Here is a 21,522-nt window from a genome sequence, read left to right on the forward strand (position 1 = left end):
AGAACAGGTCTCTAGCCACTCCAATTCCTAAGAAAATTTAGCACATAAATAGAAGTGTGCCTTGCACTATGAGAAGTACAAAGTGACTGGAAACATGTTGCACTTCCAAAAGCCTAATTATCACCTCATTGTGCTTGTTTTCTTTCTCCTATTGCTTCCATCTACCCTCACAACAGTATCTACGACAAGAGAAGGAGAAGCTCTGTTAAAATGGAAGAACAGTCTACCACCATCCTCTTCCCTAAATTCTTGGTCACCCGTCAATCTCAATAATTTGTGTAACTGGACTGGCATTATCTGTAACTCTGCAGGTTCAGTCTCAGAAATAAACCTTTCACTAAAACAACTTAGTGGAACGCTTGCCAATTTCAGTTTCACTTCATTTCCAAATCTTAATAGTCTTGACATTAGTGGCAATAACTTCACAGGTCCAATACTACCTGCCATTGAAAAGTTCACGCAGCTTCAGCATCTTGATTTTAGCTTTAACAAGCTCAATGGTATCATTCCAAACCAAATTTGGCATCTTCAGAGATTGCGCACCTTAGACCTGTCAGTTAATCACTTGGAAGCTTCAGACTGGTCTAGTTCTTTCTCCATGCCTTTTCTGACCAACCTCGACCTTAGTTTCAATAAACTTGGGGCAAGATTCCCAGGCGTTACATCCAATTCTTGTAACCTAACATGTCAATTGTTGCCTGAGTCATTAGTTAACAATATGCATAATCTGGAAGTCCTTTCTCTTCATCACAATTCTCTCGATGGGCCATTTCCACCAAGCATATTCAAGCTTTCCAAATTAAGATATCTCTCCCTATCAAGTAATCATTTTTCAGGTTCTATTCCGGATGATATAGGGATGCTTGGTGATCTTGAATCCCTTTATCTGGGTCACAATTCTTTTGAGGGGCCCTTCCCACCAAATTTTTTCAAATTTTCCAAACTAATAAATCTGTCCTTATCAGGGAATATTTTTTCAGGTTCTGTTCCTGATGATATAAGGATGCTTAGTGATCTGGAATACCTTGATTTTAGCCGGAATTTTTTTGAGGGGCCTTTTCCACCAAATATATTCAAGCTTTCCAAATTAAAAGTTCTTGACCTATCAAGAAACAATTTTTCAGGTTCCATTTCAGATGATATACAGATGCTTCATAGTCTTGAGTTGCTCCGTCTTGAGTACAACTCTTTTCAGGGACCCTTTCCACCAAATATATTGAAGCTTCCGAGTTTAAGAGTACTTGACCTAGCAGACAATGACTTTTCAGGGTCTATTCCCAGTGATGTAAACATGCTTCATGATCTGAAAATACTTTCATTGTTTTCTAATGCATTTGAAGGGACTATTCCTTCTTCTATAAGTCTACTCAGGGAGCTACGATACCTTCACCTCGGGTCTAATCATCTCAATTCCACTATTCCTTCTGAGCTGGGGCTCTTGACAAACCTTGACCGATTATATCTTGATTCCAATAATCTTACTGGCAATATCCCACCTGACATTGGAAACTTGAAACTACTGAGAGTACTAAGTCTTGATTCTAATCAACTCACTGGACCGCTTCCAAAGACCATTTCTAATCTCACTAAACTAGGGATTCTTAACCTGAAAGATAATAAGTTTTCCGGCAATATTCCAAGTGACTTCTGGAAAACTTCTACATCCTTATATTCCATTGATTTTTCCGACAACAACTTGTCTGGAAACATTCCCAAGGAATTTGATGTTCACCCGATTTTGGAATGCATCAATTTAAGTGGAAACCATTTTACAGGTCTGTTCTCTTCCTTATTTTTTCCTTTTTGTCTACAACTATGCAGGTAATCAGATTAGTGAATATTGACTGAAGCTCCTCTGTTTATACCAGGTATGATTCCCACAACAATTTGCAATGCCACATCCCTTCGGGTTCTTGTTCTGTCAAATAATGGATTAAGTGGCACACTTCCACATTGTTTACGATATCTTGCTGATAAACTGCTTTCTATTGATCTTGGTAATAATCAATTTCAAGGAAGAATGCCAACCTTCTCCGAGGGATGTCAGCTGACATATCTGAACATGTACAACAATTACTTTGACGGATTGTTGCCTCAATCTTTTGCCAACTGCAAGCAGTTAAAAGTTCTTGATATAGGAAACAACAAAATAAGTGGTACATTTCCCTCATGGCTATTTACTCTTGCAGAGCTAGAACTCCTTGTCTTGCGGTCGAATAGACTTTATGGTACAGTAAGTTTAAGAAGCACAGCAGATCCCTTTCCCAAGTTGCGCATCATGGATCTCTCAAACAATGACTTCACAGGCTATTTGCCAATTCAATATTTCAAAAATATGAAGCCGGTTGATAAGGGGTATGATTATCACAATTTCACAGCACCATTTTATTACTACTATCAAGCATCTATCTCGTTAACTGTGAAAGGGACTGAGTACCAAGTGAGCAAGATTCTTCATATTTACACAGCCATTGATCTGTCATGCAACAAATTTCAAGGAGAAGTCCCAAAGGTCATTGGAGAACTTAAATGGCTTGCATTGCTCAATTTATCTCATAATAGTCTTACTGGACCTATCCCATCACAGCTCGGAAATATGAAAGCACTCCAATCTCTGGATTTGTCTTCAAATCAATTCACAGGGGCTATCCCATACCCGTTAATTGGTTTGACATTTCTAGAGGTCCTGAACCTCTCACATAACCATCTCACCGGAGAAATTCCCCAAAAAGGACAACTGAGCACGTTCAATAATGATTCTTACCAAGGTAATCTTGCCTTGTGTGGATCTCCTTTAACAGAGAAATGTGCACACGAAGAGTCACCAGCACAAGAAGTCGGATATGATGAAGATGGTGCAGATAATGAATTCCAATGGAAAGTAGTCCTAATGGGATATGTTATCGGATTAGTATGTGGATTGTCTTCAGGATACATTTTTCTCACAACTGGAAAGCCTTGGTGGTTTTTGAGATACATCGAACAACTGCAGCAAAACTTGATCAGAAGATTCACGTAGAGTACTATTTGATTAAGATGAGCAAGTTGAAAAGAATTTTTACTAGACCAGTGGTATGTCGGGAACATATATGTGTGGTGTCATATAATATTTGAAATGCTAATGTCAGTGCTAGTTCTAGTTCGGGTCTGATACTGATTTACTCGTCTCAGAGATACATACTTGTGTTCAATGTTAATTCAGAAGAAAAAGAAAACACATTAAATCAACTTTGTATTAAGTCAAGTTTTGGAGATGCCATGATCAAAAGGAAAATGGAGTGAATGATATTTATTAAGAACACGACTGAACTATAAGTGCATGCAAATCGTCTTTCAAAGTATGGCAGGGGTGTGAATCGTGCACAACGTGGACAGTCAACTGAAAGCTAACCATTCTGAGATTCTTGGAAGCTAATTATATACTCTTGAAAGCTATCTTTAGGACGTGGAGACTTTAATCTGTGTTACATAACATTTCATTATGCAATGCAGCAGGTTTCAGGGAAACTACACCAGAGAGCAAGTACCAAATAGAACAATTATTCCACTACACAAGCTGATCATGAATCCCAATAGTACAATTCAGCTTCCCACACAAATAACCCTTTTATCTGAACTAAACTATAAAATAAATGACATTGTAGTCAGGGCACATGTAATAAGAGCTTGGCAGATGGATTAGAAATTCATAATGATGATTTTAGTTGCTAGTTAAGTAATACTCATTCTGGTTTTTGCTTTGCTCGAATATTATGTAATTTTGGATTGTGGATAATATAATATTCTATTAATAGATTTAAACCTTACCTTTTATGCTTTCTAGAAAAAAAAAATTCATTTCAACTTCACATTTCACTAAATGATAATATTCAAAATCATGTACATTTAAATATGTAATTAATGCAAAACAAGTCACTAAGAATATAATAAACACTTTTTACTTTATGATTTAAACAAAAATGATCGAGTAAGCAATATAAATACAAAGCATTCTTGTTCTTTTTGGGGAAAATGAATTAAGTGACTTAATTATGCTCATTATTTGAAAAGAGCGAATACAAGACAAAATTAAATATAACACTTGTTAATATCAGAAAAAGAGTTATAAATTTTTTAGTGGAGTCATTGATAATACATTCTCCCAACTTATTTTTATCTTTTTTTTTTGAACAAATAATATAAGTCTCAATAGTTTTTTGTCCTTAATTTGCAACTGCAAAAATACATAAATTTTTATAATGTCATATTCTTAGATAAAAATTAATGACAAAATAAAGATCCCGAGTTTTCAAGGAAAGAAAAGAAAATGTAAAGTAAAGTAATTTATGTTTATATTAATCCATATATTCTGAAATATAGGTCGTTTGACTTTTTGACATATATTTTTAAGATCATTGACCGTATCATTAAAATTATTTTTTTAAAATTTTAATTTAAAGTTATAAGTGGCTGTTTGGTGATGTGTAACTAGGAAAGGAAACAGAATTAACCTAATTCGTTTGTTATATAAAAATCATCATTCCCTTTCTCCTGTTTTACTATGGATTTACCTCATAACCCATTCCCCACCATGCAGTAGGTATTTGATTTATTTTTCCTCATTTTTTTAATATATTTTAAGCTAACTCCTCAATAATTAAAATAAAATATTCTATAATACTAGTAGTTTGATGTTTTTTTCCAGAAAAATACTATCTTTATTCGGAAAACTAGTTACGAGTATTAGATTTTGAAGAAAAAGATCAAACCACTAATATTACAAAAAATACTGTGCAACGGTAAAAAATTACATAGTCTAAATTCCCAATTTGTAGATTTCCACAATTAAGCGAATGAATCCTTTTGGACTTGAAAACATCCAAACTACTGAGTTGATCTCAAAGTGGAGTAGTCAAAGTGTTTACTCCATTTATAATATTTTGTTAATATGAATCTTTGTTGGGGATTTTAGTTAAGAAGATGACAAATTCTTTCGTCAATGCCTTTTGAATATCTAATTTATTGAAGCAATCCAACAAAACTGAAATAGCCTCAGGAATCAGACTTACATCAAATAGAGACTTACATCAAATAAAATTGATTTAGGTGTGGGATTTTGAAGTTGGTTGAATAGCATCAATCTTGGTCCATCATGCAAAACGAAGGAGGCCCAGTTCCTTTCTTATATAAAATACTCGTTGAAGAGGAAATTTCGCAAATTGTTCTCTTACTACAGAAATCATTTTTTGCAACAAATCTTTTGTGTCGGTATTTTAAAAACACCGATGCTTCCCGGTCTTTGAATAATTCGTTTGTATAATAATTCATTTGAAGGAATTATTCCTTCTTCAATTAGTCTACTTAAGGATCTTCAACACCTAGAGTACTTCGGTGACAACCTTCTGGTTTCAAGTATAATGTCTTACGGGTCCAATTTAACCGATCATTATATGCTCTTAATAACATTTTAACTAAAGAATATCTTACTTTCAGTTGCATTTGTATTAAATTTGATTTAGATGAAGAGAAACAGAATACATATGATCCTGAGACAACACTTTGTCAATGTTTTCGTCTTGATTAAACAGTCTTCTTCATGCGTGTCCTTGTCAACTTCAGTTGCAGTAATTCAATGTTTCTCACGAACCACCTTGGCTTTCCCATTTTGAAAACAAGTATCCTGAAGATAATCCGCATATCAATCCACATCCGTATCTCAGTGATTTATTAATATATTCATGAAGTGTTGCGAACGACACTCCTGCAAAAGTAAAAGTCAGTGGAATTTGTATGATAGCATGATGAATATTTAAAGTTTCAGTTAAAATTTCATCAAGTATTTTATTTCTTGCTTAAGGCCCGGATTGACGAATTCTGCTGATCACATTTCTAATCGACCAATTCTGGTCGAATAAATTAAATGGCAAACTTCCTGAGTTAATGGTGGGGGCGTTCTTCTTGTGTTTCTTTCTTTTCATTATTGACATTGTTATCCAGGTCCTTGCTTCTGGGCTTTTGTAAAGCACCCATTTACTCCATTCTCATGATCATAGCTAGTCTTCCATATCCAAGATACGCGCATTATAGTGGATTTATCTTTATTAGTGATTTCTGTGGAAATGCATAATCTTTATAAGCTCCAATATTATAAGATAAACCTAACTTATTAGAGTTAACAGGCAATTTGTGTTGATAATTTGCGCAATGTTAATGGGGATCGCTCCCAAGTCTTGGACAGACTCTTTCCAAGTCTTCTGAGGACCCATCTGCGCACTAATTTGTCCGCCAACTAAAAATTTATATATATTTTTCCATAGAATATAAATAGTTGGGGGTACTAACAGAACCTCTAGTCAAATTAATTAATACCGTTATGATTTCGCAAACACAGCAGACAGCAGGCATAAGGCTTATAAATAGAAGTGTCGTATTTGGTTGATGGTCAAGTTGAGTGGAAATATGGCACACTTTGTAAAGCCTTGTTATCCTCTTCTCTTTGTTTTCTTTCTCTCATTACTTCAATCCATTCTAACAACACAAGAGGGAGAAGCTCTTGTGAAATGGAAGAATAGCCTAGCCCCTTCTTCTTTTCTCGACTCTTGGTCACTCACCAATCTCGATAATCTTTGCAACTGGACTGGCATTACTTGTAACTCTGCAGGTTCAGTCTCTCTGATTAACCTCTGTGAGAAACAACTTGATGGAATGCTGTCTGAGTTTGGTTTCACTTCATTTCCAAATCTCAACAATCTCACCCTCGCAGTTAACAACTTCTCCGGTCCAATACCAGCAGCCATTGAGAATTTAACAGAGCTTCGGTATCTTGATTTGAGCAATAATTATCTAGATGGTCCCATTCCTTTCCAGGTTAGCCATCTTCAGAGGTTGCTCATCTTAAACCTGTCACGGAATGCATTGCAAGCTCTAAATTGGTCCAATTTCTCTCCCATGCCTTTTTTGCGCATCCTCAAGCTCAGTAGAAATCATCTTGCGTCGAAATTCCCAAATTTTATATCCAATTCTCATAGCCTGACTCACCTTGACCTTTCATATAACATGTTTACCGGTGATCTAGCATGTGAACCAATATTTGCCAACCTGCATAAGCTTGAAGTGCTTAGTCTCGTTGACAATTCTTTTGAGGGGCCATTTCCGCCAAATATATTCAAGCTTTCCAAATTAAAACGTCTTGCCCTGTCAGGTAACAAATTTTCAGGTCCAATTCCCAATGACATAAGGTTGCTTTGTGATCTTGAATCCCTATATTTAGGTAACAATTCCTTTGAAGGACCGCTTCCACCAAATATATTTAAGCTTTCAAAATTAAAAGATCTTGTTCTTTGGCGTAATAAGTTTTCAGGTTATATTCCCAATAGTATAAATTTGCTTTCGGCGCTTGAAGCCCTCGATCTCTATTCTAATTTTTTTGAGGGGCCGCTTCCACCAAATATATTCAAGCTCTCAAAACTAAGGATTCTTTCCCTTGGGAACAATAACTTTTCAGGTTCTGTCTCTAATAATATAGGTTTGCTTCCTGAGCTTGAAACCCTATATCTTGACTCTAATTTGTTTGAGGGGCCGCTTCCCCCACATATATTCAAGCTCTCTAAATTAAGATATCTAGACCTCTCAAACAATAGAAATTTATTTGAAAGAAGTATTCCTATTGGATTGGGACTCTTGACTAACCTCAACTATTTAGATCTACATTCCAGTAATCTCAGTGGCGATATTTCATCTGCCATTGGAAACCTGAAGCTACTAGTATTTCTTGATCTCAGTTTTAATCAATTGACCGGACCGCTTTCAAAGATCGTTTCTAATCTCACAAATCTTATATATCTTGATGTAAGTCATAATAGTCTTAGTGGAAATATTAGTGACTTGTGGAAATATTATTTGTCTGGGAACATTCCTAAGGAATATAAGGATCATCCAACTTTGGAATACATCAATTTAAGTGGGAACCATTTTACAGGTATGTTTTCTCTACATATCTTTTCCTTTTGTCATATTAACTAAGCTTGTAATCTTTTTGTAGTTATACCAAAGTTTTAACAATCTTGACAGGTGAGCTTCCAACAACAATTTGCAATGTCACTTCCCTTTCGGTTCTTGATTTGTCAAATAATGGATTAAGTGGTGCACTTCCAAACTGTTTCGCGAATCTTGCTGATAGATTGCTTTACATTAATCTTGCTAATAATCAGTTTCGAGGAACAATACCAACTACTTTATCCAAAAGTTGTCAGCTGACATATCTAAACATGGATAATAATGAGTTTGAAGGATTGGTGCCCCCGTCTTTGGCGAACTGCAAGCACTTGAAAATTCTTGATATTGGCAATAATAAAATAGGTGGTACATTCCCGTCATGGCTTTATGTACTTGGAGAGCTAGAAGTCCTTGTCTTGCGATCAAATAAACTCTATGGTACAATAAGTGGAAGGAGCATAGAAGATCCCTTCCCCAAGTTGCGGATTGTGGATCTGTCCGATAATCAATTCACAGGCCATTTGCCAATTCAATACTTTAAGAATATGAAATCAACTGATAATATGTATAATTATCTGAATTCCACAGGAGGAATATATTTCACTTATGAAGCAGCAGTCTCATTAACAGTGAAGGGAACAGAGTATGAAATAGCAAATAACCTTCATATTTACACAGCTATTGATCTGTCGTGCAACAAATTTCAGGGTGAAATTCCAAAAATTATTGGAGAGCTTAGATGGCTTGCATTGCTCAATTTATCGCACAATAGTCTGACAGGACCTATCCCATCATTGCTGAGAAATATGAAAGAACTCCAATCTTTAGATTTGTCCTCAAATCAACTGACAGGGGCTATTCCACCTCAGTTAACTGCGATGACATTTCTAGAGGTCTTAAACCTCTCGGGAAACCATCTTAGTGGAGAGATTCCTCAGAAAGGACAGTTCAGCACATTCAATAATGATTCTTATCTAGGAAACTCCGCGTTATGTGGATTACCTTTGACGAAGAAATGTGCAAACACGACATCACCTCCACAAGAAGTCGGAAATGGTGATGAAGATGATGCTGGTGATGAATGGACATGGGAAGCAATCGTGATGGGATATGGATGTGGACTGATATGTGGATTGTCATCTGCGTACATTGTTCTCAAACTAGGAAGGCCTTGGTGGTTTGTGAGATATGTCGAAGTATTGCAACTGAAGTTGATGAAAAGATATGCATGAAGAATGGTACTATTGGTCGATCAAGACGAACTTGAAAAAAGTTGTCCTGGTAGACATTTCTGAACCAGTAGTATACTAGCTGTAAGTATTTGGTATTATGTAATAATCCGTTTGGTTGGGACTCATAACGATATTTCTTGCTTCAGGGGTATTAATATAAACCTTGGTATTGTGTACTAGCTGTCTGTTTGGTCGTGACTCATAATCATTTTTCTTGCTGGGTATTAATATTAACCTTGTTATCTTGATCAATGTTAATGCAAATTAAAATGAATGAAAAAACAAAATATATGCATCAAATCCGCTGTTTGAAACAATTTAATAATAAACTCGAGTTTTCCAGGACCGCACCAAATCCACATATTCAATATCACACTCTTTCTGTGAGGTACTACTAACAAATATGGAGAAACATTTCTGTTTACAAATATAGGTTTTCTAGACATAATTACAGGAACTTTTACCATTATACACTCTTAATAGTACTGTTAAGAGTTTGTTGTTCAGCCTAGTCTTAAACTTAAATTATCAGTTCATTGTGAAATACGAAATCATGTTGCAGACGTCATTCCTGCGTATGCTTTCAGTTAAGAATTCGTTGTTCCGCCTAGTCCAAAACTACTCTGAAACTGTATTGCTGGTAGTCTTTCAGTTCATCCTACTGTATGCAATAGTTTCATACATTGGTAACTCGGCCTTGTGTGGACACTAAAAATAAATAATCATGTCAAATTAATCAATAATAAATTAAGGATGAAATTCAAATTAATCCTAAATTTTGATGATATATAAAAATTACAATTATAAATTATATAACCTAATCAGAATTGAATTAACTTACTTGGCACTAAAATTGATAAAGATAGTATAATAATTTAATTGATGAAAAGTCAAAGTCTTCTAATAAATCCATAAAGAATATGATAATCAAAATAACGAAAATTATAATTGAAAATTCAAAATCATTAGTCATGTATTGGAATAGTGTTCACACACTTATATATCAAAATTTGTGGTCCAAAAACTATAGCACAATATCCTAATTACACCACATTAAATAATAGTTCAAAAATATTCAATAAATAATTGTTTTCATTCATAATTTTGTTATTTTAAAAACTAATAATTTCGTTGATGTTAACCTATATTTTAATATATAATTATATTATGTTCGTCTTATTTTGTTTAACTAGAAATAATATTTTTATAATATTTATTACATTAATTAGATTAAAAGATATATTTTATTAAAAAATTGAATAAAATTAAGAGGATAACTGTATGCCTCTCCAAGTCTACAAGACTCATTTCAAGTCTACCGAGGACCACTGCCTCAACCTTTGAGTGATGTGAAAGTAGCTTGAGAGTGACATAAATTATTTTCCTGATACTAAAATTTACTATTCAATATAAATTAATTAAATTAGTTAATAATAAATCAAAACTAATCATAAATTATGATAATAATTATATAAATTATAATTAAATTATATAAATCAACTCCAAATGATACAAATAACACTAAACCTTAGTTAATCTATTGGTAAATAAATATAATATAATAATCAAATTGATGAAAAATCAAAATCATCTAATAAATTCACAAAAATATATAATCATTTGTATATTATATTAGTATCCACACACTTATATTTCAAAATCTATCCTCCAAAATTATCACTCCATAAGCTAGCCACATAAAATAAAAATTTAAAGATATGAGATATTTAGTTATTTTCATTATATATAATTTTTCCACACTAAATAACAAAATATCTTTATCAATTTATTTTTTATGAGTTAAATATTCAAGTTATAAATCCAGCATGCAGGTATAAATAGAAGTGTGCAGTATGATATCAGATTCATAACCCAGTTGATCAGGAGAATCATGGCATACTCTGCAAAGACTTCTCACCTTCTTCTCTTTGTTTTCTTTCTCTCATCACTTGAATCCATTCTTGCAACAACACGAGAGGGAGAAGCTCTTGTGAAATGGAAGAATAGCCTAGCCCCTTCTTCTTTTCTCGATTCTTGGTCCCTCACCAATCTCGAAAATCTTTGTAACTGGACTGGCATTACTTGTAACTCTGCAGGTTCAGTCTCTGAGATTAACCTCTGTGAGAAACAACTTGATGGAATGCTGTCCGACTTCGGTTTCACTTCATTTCCAAATCTCAAGAATCTCACCCTGGCAGACAACTTCTTCTCGGGTCCAATACCACCAGCCATTGAGAATTTAACACAGCTTCAATATCTTGATTTAAGCATGAATAGTCTCAATGGTCCCATTCCGTTCCAGGTTAGCCATCTTCAGAGGTTGCTCATATTAAACCTGTCACAGAATGCATTGCAAGCTCCAAATTGGTCCCATTTCTCTCCCATGCCTGTTTTGCGCTTCCTCAAGCTCAGTAGAAATCCTCTTGTGTCGAAATTCCCAAATTTTATATCCAATTCTCCTAGCCTGACTTATCTCAACCTTTCACATAACAAGTTTAGTGGTGATCTTGTACGTGAATCAGTATTTACCAATCTGCATCATCTTGAAGTCCTCAGTCTCGTTGACAATTCTTTTGAGGGGCCATTTCCGCCAAATATATTCAAGCTTTCCAAATTAAAACGTCTTGCCCTGTCAGGTAACAAATTTTCAGGTCCAATTCCCAATGACATAAGGTTGCTATGTGATCTTGAATCCCTATATTTAGGCAACAATTCCTTTGAAGGACCGCTTCCACCAAATATATTCAAGCTTTCAAAATTAAAACATCTTGTTCTTTGGAGTAATAAGTTTTCAGGTTCTGTTTCCAATGATATAGGTTTGCTTTCTGAGCTTGAAAGCCTCGATCTTAACTCTAATTTTTTTAAGGGGCCGCTTCCGCCAAATGTATTCAAGCTCTCCAAACTAAGGTTTCTTTACCTCTGGGGTAATAACTTTTCAGGTTCTGTTTCCAATGATATAGGTTTGCTTTCTGAGCTTGAAACCCTCGATCTTGAGTCTAATTATTTTGAGGGGCCGCTTCCGCCAAATTTATTCAAGCTCTCCAAACTAAATTTTCTTTCCCTTCAGGAGAATAACTTTTCAGGTTTTATTTCCAAGGATATAGGTTTGCTTTTTGAACTTGAAACCCTCTATCTTGGCTCTAATTTTTTTGAGGGGCCGCTTCCCCCACATGTATTTAGGCTCTCCAAATTAAGAGATTTGGACCTCTCAGACAATAGAAATTTATTTGAAGGAAGTATTCCTATTGGACTGGGACTCTTGACTAACCTCAGGTACTTAGATCTATATTCCACTAATCTCAGCGGCTATATTCCATCTGACATTGGAAACCTGAAGCTACTAGAAGTTCTTGTTATCAGTTATAATCAATTGAGTGGACAGCTTTCAAAGATCATTTCTAATCTCACAAATCTTATAATGCTTGATGTAAGTGATAATAGTCTTAGTGGAAATATTCAGAGTGACTTGTGGATACATCCAACTTTGGAATTCATCGCTATGGGTGGGAACCATTTTACGGGTATAGTTTTTCTCTATAGATCTTTTCCTTTTGTCTTATTTAACTAAGCTAGTAATCTGGTTATTGCAGTTTTACCAAAGTTTCAACAATCTTGACAGGTGAACTTCCAAACTGTTTGGGGAATCTTGCTGATGGATTGCGTGTCATTAATCTTGCTAGTAATCAGTTTCGAGGAACAGTACCAACTACTTTCTCCAGGAGTTGTCAGCTGACATATCTAAACATGGATAATAATGAGTTTGAAGGATTGTTGCCCCCATCTTTGGCGAATTGTGAGCACTTGAAAATTCTTGATATTGGCAATAATGAAATAGGTGGTACATTTCCGTCATGGCTTTATGCACTTGGAGATCTAGAAGTCCTTGTCTTGAAATCAAATAAACTCTATGGTACAATAAGTGGAAGGAGCAGTGAAGATCCCTTCCCCAAGTTGCGGATTGTGGATCTGTCCAACAATCAATTCACTGGTCATTTGCCAATTCAATACTTTAAGAATATGAAATCAACTGATAATTTGTATAGCTATCAGCATTCCACAGGAGTTTTTTCTTTCCTTTATGAAGCAGCAGTGTCGTTAACTTTGAAGGGAACAGAGTATGAAGTAGCAAAGAACCTTCATATTTACACAGCCATTGATCTGTCGTGCAATAAATTTCAGGGAGAAATTCCAAAGGTTACTGGAGAGCTTAGATGGCTTGCATTGCTCAATTTATCGCATAATAGTCTGACAGGACCTATCCCATCGTTGCTGAGAAATATGAAAGAACTCCAATCTTTAGATTTGTCCTCAAATCAACTGACAGGGGTCATTCCACCTCAGTTAACTGCATTGACATTTCTAGAGGTCTTAAACTTCTCGAAAAACCATCTCAGTGGAGAGATTCCTCAGAAAGGACAGTTCAGCACATTCAATAATGATTCTTATCTTGGAAACTCTGCGTTATGTGGATCACCTTTGACGAAGAAATGTGTAAACACTGTATCACCTCCACAGGAAGTCGGAAATGGTGATGAAGATGATGCGGGTGATGAATTGACATGGGAAGCAATCGTGATGGGATATGGATGTGGACTGATATGTGGATTGTCATCTGCGTACATTGTTCTCAAACTAGGAAGGCCTTGGTGGTTTGTGAGATATATCGAAGTACTGCAACTGAAGTTGATGAAAAGATATGCATGAAGAAAGGTACTGGTCGATCAAGACGAATTTGAAAGTTGTTGTCCTTGTGGACATTTCTGAACCTGTAGTGTACTAGCTGCATAAGTATTTGGTATTATGTAATAATCCGTTTGGTCGGGACTCATAATGATTTCTCTTGCTTCAGGGGTATTTATATTAACCTTGGTATTGTGTCCTAGCTGTAATATACTGTTTGGTCGGGACTCATAATCATATTTCTTGCTGGGTATTAATATTAACCTTGTTATCTTGATCTATGTTAATGCAAATTAAAGTGAATGAAAAAACAAAAAAATATGCATCAAATCCGCTGTTTGAAACAATTCAATAATAAACTCGAGTTTTCCAGGACCAAATCCACATATTCAATATCACACTCTTCCTGTGAGGAAACAAATATGGAGAAACATTTCTGTTTACAAAACTTTTACCATTATACACTCTTATAGTACTGGTTAAGAGTTCCTAAACTAAAATTATCAGTTCTATGTGAGTATGCTTTCAAATAAGAATTCGTTGTTCCGCCTAGTCCAAAACTACTCTAAAACTATATCGCTGGTAGTCTTTCAGTTCATCCTACTGTATGCAATAGTTTCATACATAGGTAACTCGGCCTTGTGTGGACTTCCTTTGACAAAAAAGGGTTAATAGGCTAAAACATAATCGAACTGACCCAAAACTTGCAACAAATAGGAAGGCCTTGGTGGTTTGTGAGATACATCGAAGTGCTGCAACTTAAGTTGATGTTATGAAGAACTAAAAATATTGTTCCGTCAAGACCAACAACTTGAAAATGTGTTCTGAATCTGTAATAATATTAAAATATTATAATATAATTCATTTAACACTATCATCCGATCAATTTAATTTATTATCATTTAGTCAATATATATAGATGGATATGAATTGTCTTCCCTCGAACTTTGAGTTGTCATAGTCCTTAAACATATTAAACACTTTGAAAATTTGTTTCTGCAAGTCTAAATTGTAGACAACACTTTCAAAGTTAGTTGCCGAATAGACTCATTTTGAAAAAATTGGTTAGATTCCGGATAAATTCATTAATCAGAATTAAATATTTCATGACCCTAACTCAATCTGTTGTAAATTGATGTTGAGTTCAGGTAACACTGGCAGGTATAAGGCATATAAATAGCAGTCTCATTAATTGTGAAGGGAACAGAGTATGAAGTAAGAAATAACCTTCATATTTACACAGCCATTGATCTGTCGTGCAACAAATGTCTGGGAGAAATTCCAAAGGTTACTGGAGAGAGCTTAGATGGCTTGCGATTGCTCAATTTATCTCATAATAGTCTTTTTTTGAAAAAAGAAAATAATTCAATAATGAAAAATCATACTAAATCCACAGATATAATCGAAATTGAACAAACGCAGAATCATATCACCATTGAATCCTTCAGAGACGGCGGCTACTTCAAGGTGAGAGAAATTTAGGGTTTTGCTTCTTATCTCTAAAATAGTTAATTGAAGAGTCATCTCATAATAGTCTTTGAAGTATTACTAGGGAAAATATATCTTCATAATGAAAAATAATTATCATTTTAAAAAAAATTCACGATAGAGGGGCCATTTGGATGAGTTTAAATAAGTGCTTTTGGTAAAATTTAAGTTCTTTAATTTCCAATTGTTTTAGAAGTTTAATTAGTAATTAATAACATGTGTACGGTTGGAGTTTTTTTGAGTCTAGCGGTGATAGTTGTTTGAAAAACTGATATACAAGTCTAACAAAGTTTAAGTTAAATAACTTTAATTCATAACTATTTTGTTACCAATCTACCATTTCTTGTGTTTGGGTCTTTTTAATATATGTTGCTACTTTATGGGTAATATCTTTATCTTCGAAGGAGTTTGTGTTTGTCACTTTGTCATAACAATGTCACTACCATCTCTTTCATTTTGTAAAAATCTTATATATAGTGAATGATAGCTTGAACTCCTTATTTATTTCAATTATGAAACATGATATAGATTTTATAGAGTTATTTTACAAATTAAATTGTTTGACTTCTTAGTAAAGGATGTCAATAATGTTCAACCTAGTACGTAATATGTGTAATCCGAAATGATATTGTTGTCTGTTCTTTCTACTTTATGGATTATATCGCTGATACCAGTAATTTTATGCTTCACTGCATGATGCAGCTCTCATGTTATTAACAGCTAAACTCGTGCCAACACTTTGCGATGCAAAATAGTGGCACAAAAGTATTTTCATATGTGTATTTATTCGGAAAATACGTGTATTTATTCGGATATTAAAGTTAGTATGGACATTTGTGTTGATAATTTGAGCCCTCTTCTCTTCCAAGTCTTGGGCGGACTCTTTCCAAGTCTCCTGAGGACCCATAGGCTCAAATTAGTCCATTAAAATTTATGATCTGAAAGCTCTCTGCGCACTAATTTCTCCGCCAAACGAAAAATCAACATTTCATGTACTAACTATTTCCATAATAATTAACAAGTATAAATCATATATATTTTTCCATAGAACATAAATAGATGGGGTACTAACAAAACCTCTAGTCAAATTAATTAATACCGTTATGATTTCGCAAACACAGCAGACAGCAGGCGTAAGGCTAGCTTATAAATAGAAGTGTAGTATTGGGTTGATGGTCAAGTTGAGTGGAAGTATGGCACACTTTGTAAAGCCTTGTTATCCTCTTCTCTTTGTTTTCTTTCTCTCATTACTTCAATCCATTCTAACAACACAAGAGGGAGAAGCTCTTTTGAAATGGAAGAATAGCCTAGCCCCTTCTTCTTTTCTCGACTCTTGGTCCCTCACCAATCTCGATAATCTTTGTAACTGGACTGGCATTACCTGTAACTCTGCAGGTTCAGTCTCTAAGATTAACCTTTTTGAGAAACAACTTGATGGAATGTTGTCCGAGTTTGGTTACACTTCATTTCCAAATCTCAACAATCTCACCCTCGCATACAACTTCTTCTCGGGTCCAATACCACCAGCCATTGAGAATTTAACACAGCTTCAGTATCTGGATTTTAGCAATAATTATCTAGATGGTCCCATTCCGTTCCAGGTTAGTCATCTTCAGAGCTTGCTCATCTTAAACCTGTCACAAAATGCATTGCAAGCTCCAAATTGGTCCCATTTCTCTCCCATGCCTTTTTTGCGCATCCTCAACCTCAGTCACAATCCTCTTTCGTCGAAATTCCCAAATTTTATATCCAATTCTCATAGCCTGACTCACCTTAGCCTTAATTATAACGAGTTTACTGGTGATTTAGTAAGTGAATCAATATTTGCCAATCTGCATAATCTTCAAGTCCTCAGTCTTGTTGGCAATTCTTTTGAGGGGTCATTTCCGCCAGATATATTCAAGCTTTCCAAATTAAAACATCTTAGCCTGTCACGTAACAAATTCTCAGGTTCAATTCCCAATGACATAAGGTTGCTTTGTGATCTTGAATACCTATATTTAGGCAACAATTCCTTTGAAGGACCGCTTCCACCAAATATATTCAAGCTTTCAAAATTAAAACATCTTTTTCTTTGGGGTAATAAGTTTTCAGGTTCTGTTTCCAATGATATAGGTTTGCTTTCTGAGCTTGAAACCCTCGATCTTCGCTCTAATTTTTTTGAGGGGACACTTCCGCCAAATTTATTCAAGCTCTCCAAACTAAAGATTCTTTCCCTTTATGAGAACAACTTTTCAGGTTTTATTTCTAAGGATATAGGTTTGCTTTCTGAGCTTGAAAGCCTCGATCTTGGCTCTAATTTTTTTGAGGGGCCGCTTCCCCCACATATATTTAGGCTCTCCAAATTAAGAGATCTGGGTCTCTCAGACAATAGAAATTTATTTGAAGGAAGTATTCCTATTGGACTGGGACTCTTGACTAACCTCATGTTCTTAGATCTATATTCCAGTAATCTCAGTGGCTATATTCCATCTGAAATTGGAAACCTGAAGCTACTAGTACTTCTTGATCTCCGTTCTAATCAATTTACTGGACCGCTTTCAAAGATCATTTCTAATCTCACAAATCTTATATTTCTTGATGTAAGTTATAATAGTCTTAGTGGAAATATTCAGAGTGACTTGTGGATATATAACGATCATCCAACTTTGGAATTCATCAATTTAGGTGGGAACCATTTTACAGGTATGTTTTCTCTATATATCTTTTCCTTTGGTCATATTAACTAAGCTTGTAACCAAAGTTTCAACAATCTTGACAGGTGAGCTTCCAACAACAATTTGCAATGTCACTTCCCTTTCGGTTCTTGATTTGTCAAATAATGAATTAAGTGGTGCACTTCCAAACTGTTTGGGGAATCTTGCTGATGGATTGCTTTTCATTAATCTTGCTAATAATCAGTTTCGAGGAACAGTACCAACTACTTTCTCCAGGAGTTGTCAGCTGACATATCTAAACATGGATAATAATGAGTTTGAAGGATTGTTGCCCCCGTCTTTGGAAAACTGTAAGCACTTGAGAATTCTTGATATGGGCAACAATAAAATAGGTGGTACATTTCCGTCATGGCTTTATGTACTTGGAGAGCTAGAAGTCCTTGTCTTGCGATCAAATAAACTCTATGGTACAATAAGTGCAAGGAGCATAGAAGATCCCTTCCCCAAGTTGCGGATTGTGGATCTATCCAATAATCAATTCACGGGCCATTTGCCAATTCAATACTTTAAGAATATGAAATCAACTGATAATTTGTATAGTTATGAGAATGACAGAGGAATATATTATGCATATGATGAAGCAGCAGTCCCATTAACTGTGAAGGGAACAGAGTATGAAGTAAGAAATAATCTTCATATTTACACAATCATTGATCTGTCCTGCAACAAATTTCTGGGAGAAATTCCAAAGGTTACTGGAGAGCTTATATGGCTTGCATTGCTCAACTTATCTCATAATAGTCTAACAGGACCTATCCCATCATTGCTGAGAAATATGAAAGAACTCCAATCTTTAGATTTGTCTTCAAATCAACTGACAGGGGCTATTCCACCTCAGTTAACTGCATTGACATATCTAGAGGTCTTGAACCTCTCGGGAAACCATCTTAGTGGAGAGATTCCTCAGAAAGGACAGTTCAGCACATTCAACAATGATTCTTATCTAGGAAACTCCGCGTTATGTGGATCACCATTGACGAAGAAATGTGCAAACACAGCATCACCTCCACAAGAAGTCGGAAATGTTGATGAAGATGATGCGGGTGATGAATTGACATGGGAAGCAATCTTGATGGGATATGGATGTGGACTAATATGTGGATTGTCATCCGCGTACATTGTTCTCAAACTAGGAAAGCCTTGGTGGTTTGTGAGATATATCGAAGTGCTGCAACTGAAGTTGATGAAAAGATATGCATGAAGAATGGTACTGGCCAATCAAGACCAACTTGAAAGTTGTTGGACATTTCTGAACCAGTAGTGTACTATTCTCTTTGTGGCTGCATAAGTTTTTGGTATTGTGTAATATTCTGTTTGGTCTTGAATTTCAGGGGTATTAATATAAACCTTGGTATTGTGTAATATTCTGTTTGATCAATGTTTATATCAGTAATTTTATGCTACTCACGTACTGCATCATGCAGCTCTCATATTATCTTCATATGTGTATTATTTGGATATCAAAGTTGCAGGGACATATGGATATGTGTTAACAGGGACCGCTCCCAAGTAGGGGTGAGCAAAATCGAACCGGAACCGAAAAATCGAACCGAACTGCGTAAATTCAGTTCGGTTCGGTCCTAATTTTCTGAAAATTCGATCCATTCGGTCAGGACCGAATACACCGAAATAAAGTTCGGTCCGGTTCGATCCGTAAAAAAATATTTCGGTCCGGACCGAATAGACCGAACAGTCCAAAATATATATAATTTATATTTATATTTATATTATATATATCTTAAATGTTATAATTATAATATCTAATTTGTAAATTTAATTATGAAAAATGATATAAAATTATGTGTTATATCTTATATATATATATAGAGGGTTACTCCAGTGAGAACTTCTTAAAATGAGAACCGTGAGAACTTCTTTAATTTATCATATTTTGATTAATCTAAACATCAAACTAGTGGGTATCCAATATAAAAAGTGTATATAAAACTAGTCTCTCCCTAACTAGTCAAAAAAAAAATTCAAAAAAAAATTTTAAAAAAAGAAAGTCCACTGCCACGTCATCAGTGATTTTTTTTATTTTTTTTTTAATTTTTTTTTTCGGCTAGCTAGGTGGAGATCTTAATTATATACATTTTTTGTGAAGGTGCCCCTGGCGGGGCCCTTCAAATGAATGAGATATTGATAAATTAGAAAAGTTCTCACGGTTCTCATTTTAAGAAAGTTCTCATTTGAGCAAGTGCCTATATATATATATATATATATATATATATATATATATATATAATCAAAATATATGTACTTTTCATAAATTATAAATTATTGTTTTAAATATATCGAAATGATTTCTATAGAAATTTAAATTGTATGTTTAAATAATTTTTTTGAGTGACTTATGAGTTATAAAAAGGATGATAATAAAAATAAATTTGATATGTTATTTATACGAGTAATGAAATTGATTTTTGTTAAAATTTATAATGATGGAATAAGTTATTCAGAAAAATAAATCTTATTTATTTAGAGATGACATATTTTAATTTTAGATCAATTTTTTTCTCACTAAAAAATTATTTTAAAATCAAAAATAAATTAAATGTCTTCGCATTTATGCAAACATGCTCTAAATTATGCGCAATATTAGCAATCAGTGACTGATACACGTGCTGAACCTTCCGAAGATTTCTGGTCAAAAATATCCGTGACCCTTTGAGGAATACAGGAATAATCACACAGCTGGCTTACCATCTGCACCCAATTAATACGGACAACAGTACATTTATTAGACTAGATTTTCAAAATTTTCAATAATAGTATTATATTATTATCGGTTTTTCTAGTGAATGCTCATGGGCACACACTAAACACCAAATTTTATAAATTTGGTGGTTTTTGATTGACTCATGCTTGTTTATAATGGTAGAGCCTCCTCAAATTCACCGACCACACCAATTAAAATCCACCAAAATTATAGAATTTGGTACTTAGCATGTGCTCATGGCACACACTACATAAACCCTATTATTATACCTATTTGAATTTTTAAATGAGGGCATATAGAATTTAGATATTTATTTAAAATTTGTAGTTCGATTTAGGACCTTAAATGAATATATTTGAAATCTCCAAACTTGTATTAATATTTACTTGTGTTTGACTATAATAAAAGTTTATATTATATATATATTAGATACCTAACACTCCATGGCATACGCTCTTATATGAAGTTTCATAGTATATCACTGTGCATAATATATCTATTATATTTTTTATGAAATAGAATTACAAATTTTTATTATTAAATCGAAAACGAAGTTATATAATTTTTTTATTCCAAAAGTCATATAAAATTATCTCAACATGATTTTATAACAGAATAATAATCATCCAGAATTATTTTAATGTGGAATCAATACGTAAATAAACTTTTTTCTTCAAATTTTAAGTGTTAAATTACTTATAATAGATATATG

General features: G+C 34.3%; 4 protein-coding genes across 4 annotated transcripts; all 4 read left to right on the forward strand.

Annotated features, from left to right (window-relative positions):
- The first annotated feature begins 94 nt into the window (after positions 1-94).
- LOC108212942 (receptor-like protein 37) lies at positions 95-3,299 on the forward strand. The gene is made up of 2 exons (XM_064090247.1): positions 95-1,775; positions 1,869-3,299. Exons 1-2 carry the CDS (start codon positions 95-97, stop codon positions 3,017-3,019), a joined length of 2,832 nt encoding a protein of 943 aa, XP_063946317.1. The 3' UTR covers positions 3,020-3,299.
- A 3,139-nt stretch (positions 3,300-6,438) lies between these two features.
- Positions 6,439-9,206, forward strand: LOC108212943 (receptor like protein 22-like). Its single transcript, XM_064090185.1, has 2 exons — positions 6,439-7,957; positions 8,050-9,206. The coding sequence occupies exons 1-2, from the start codon at positions 6,439-6,441 to the stop codon at positions 9,204-9,206; spliced, it is 2,676 nt and encodes an 891-aa protein (XP_063946255.1).
- A 1,864-nt stretch (positions 9,207-11,070) lies between these two features.
- Positions 11,071-14,149, forward strand: LOC108214982 (receptor-like protein Cf-9 homolog). The gene is made up of 2 exons (XM_017387270.2): positions 11,071-12,727; positions 12,826-14,149. Exons 1-2 carry the CDS (start codon positions 11,098-11,100, stop codon positions 13,908-13,910), a joined length of 2,715 nt encoding a protein of 904 aa, XP_017242759.2. The 5' UTR covers positions 11,071-11,097; the 3' UTR covers positions 13,911-14,149.
- A 2,397-nt stretch (positions 14,150-16,546) lies between these two features.
- LOC108212944 (receptor-like protein 36) lies at positions 16,547-19,510 on the forward strand. The gene is made up of 2 exons (XM_017384656.2): positions 16,547-18,059; positions 18,136-19,510. Exons 1-2 carry the CDS (start codon positions 16,547-16,549, stop codon positions 19,290-19,292), a joined length of 2,670 nt encoding a protein of 889 aa, XP_017240145.1. The 3' UTR covers positions 19,293-19,510.
- The last annotated feature ends 2,012 nt before the right edge of the window (positions 19,511-21,522 follow it).

The sequence above is a fragment of the Daucus carota genome, chromosome 3 (genome assembly GCF_001625215.2).
Source record: "Daucus carota subsp. sativus chromosome 3, DH1 v3.0, whole genome shotgun sequence".
Lineage (NCBI taxonomy): Eukaryota > Viridiplantae > Streptophyta > Magnoliopsida > Apiales > Apiaceae > Daucus > Daucus carota.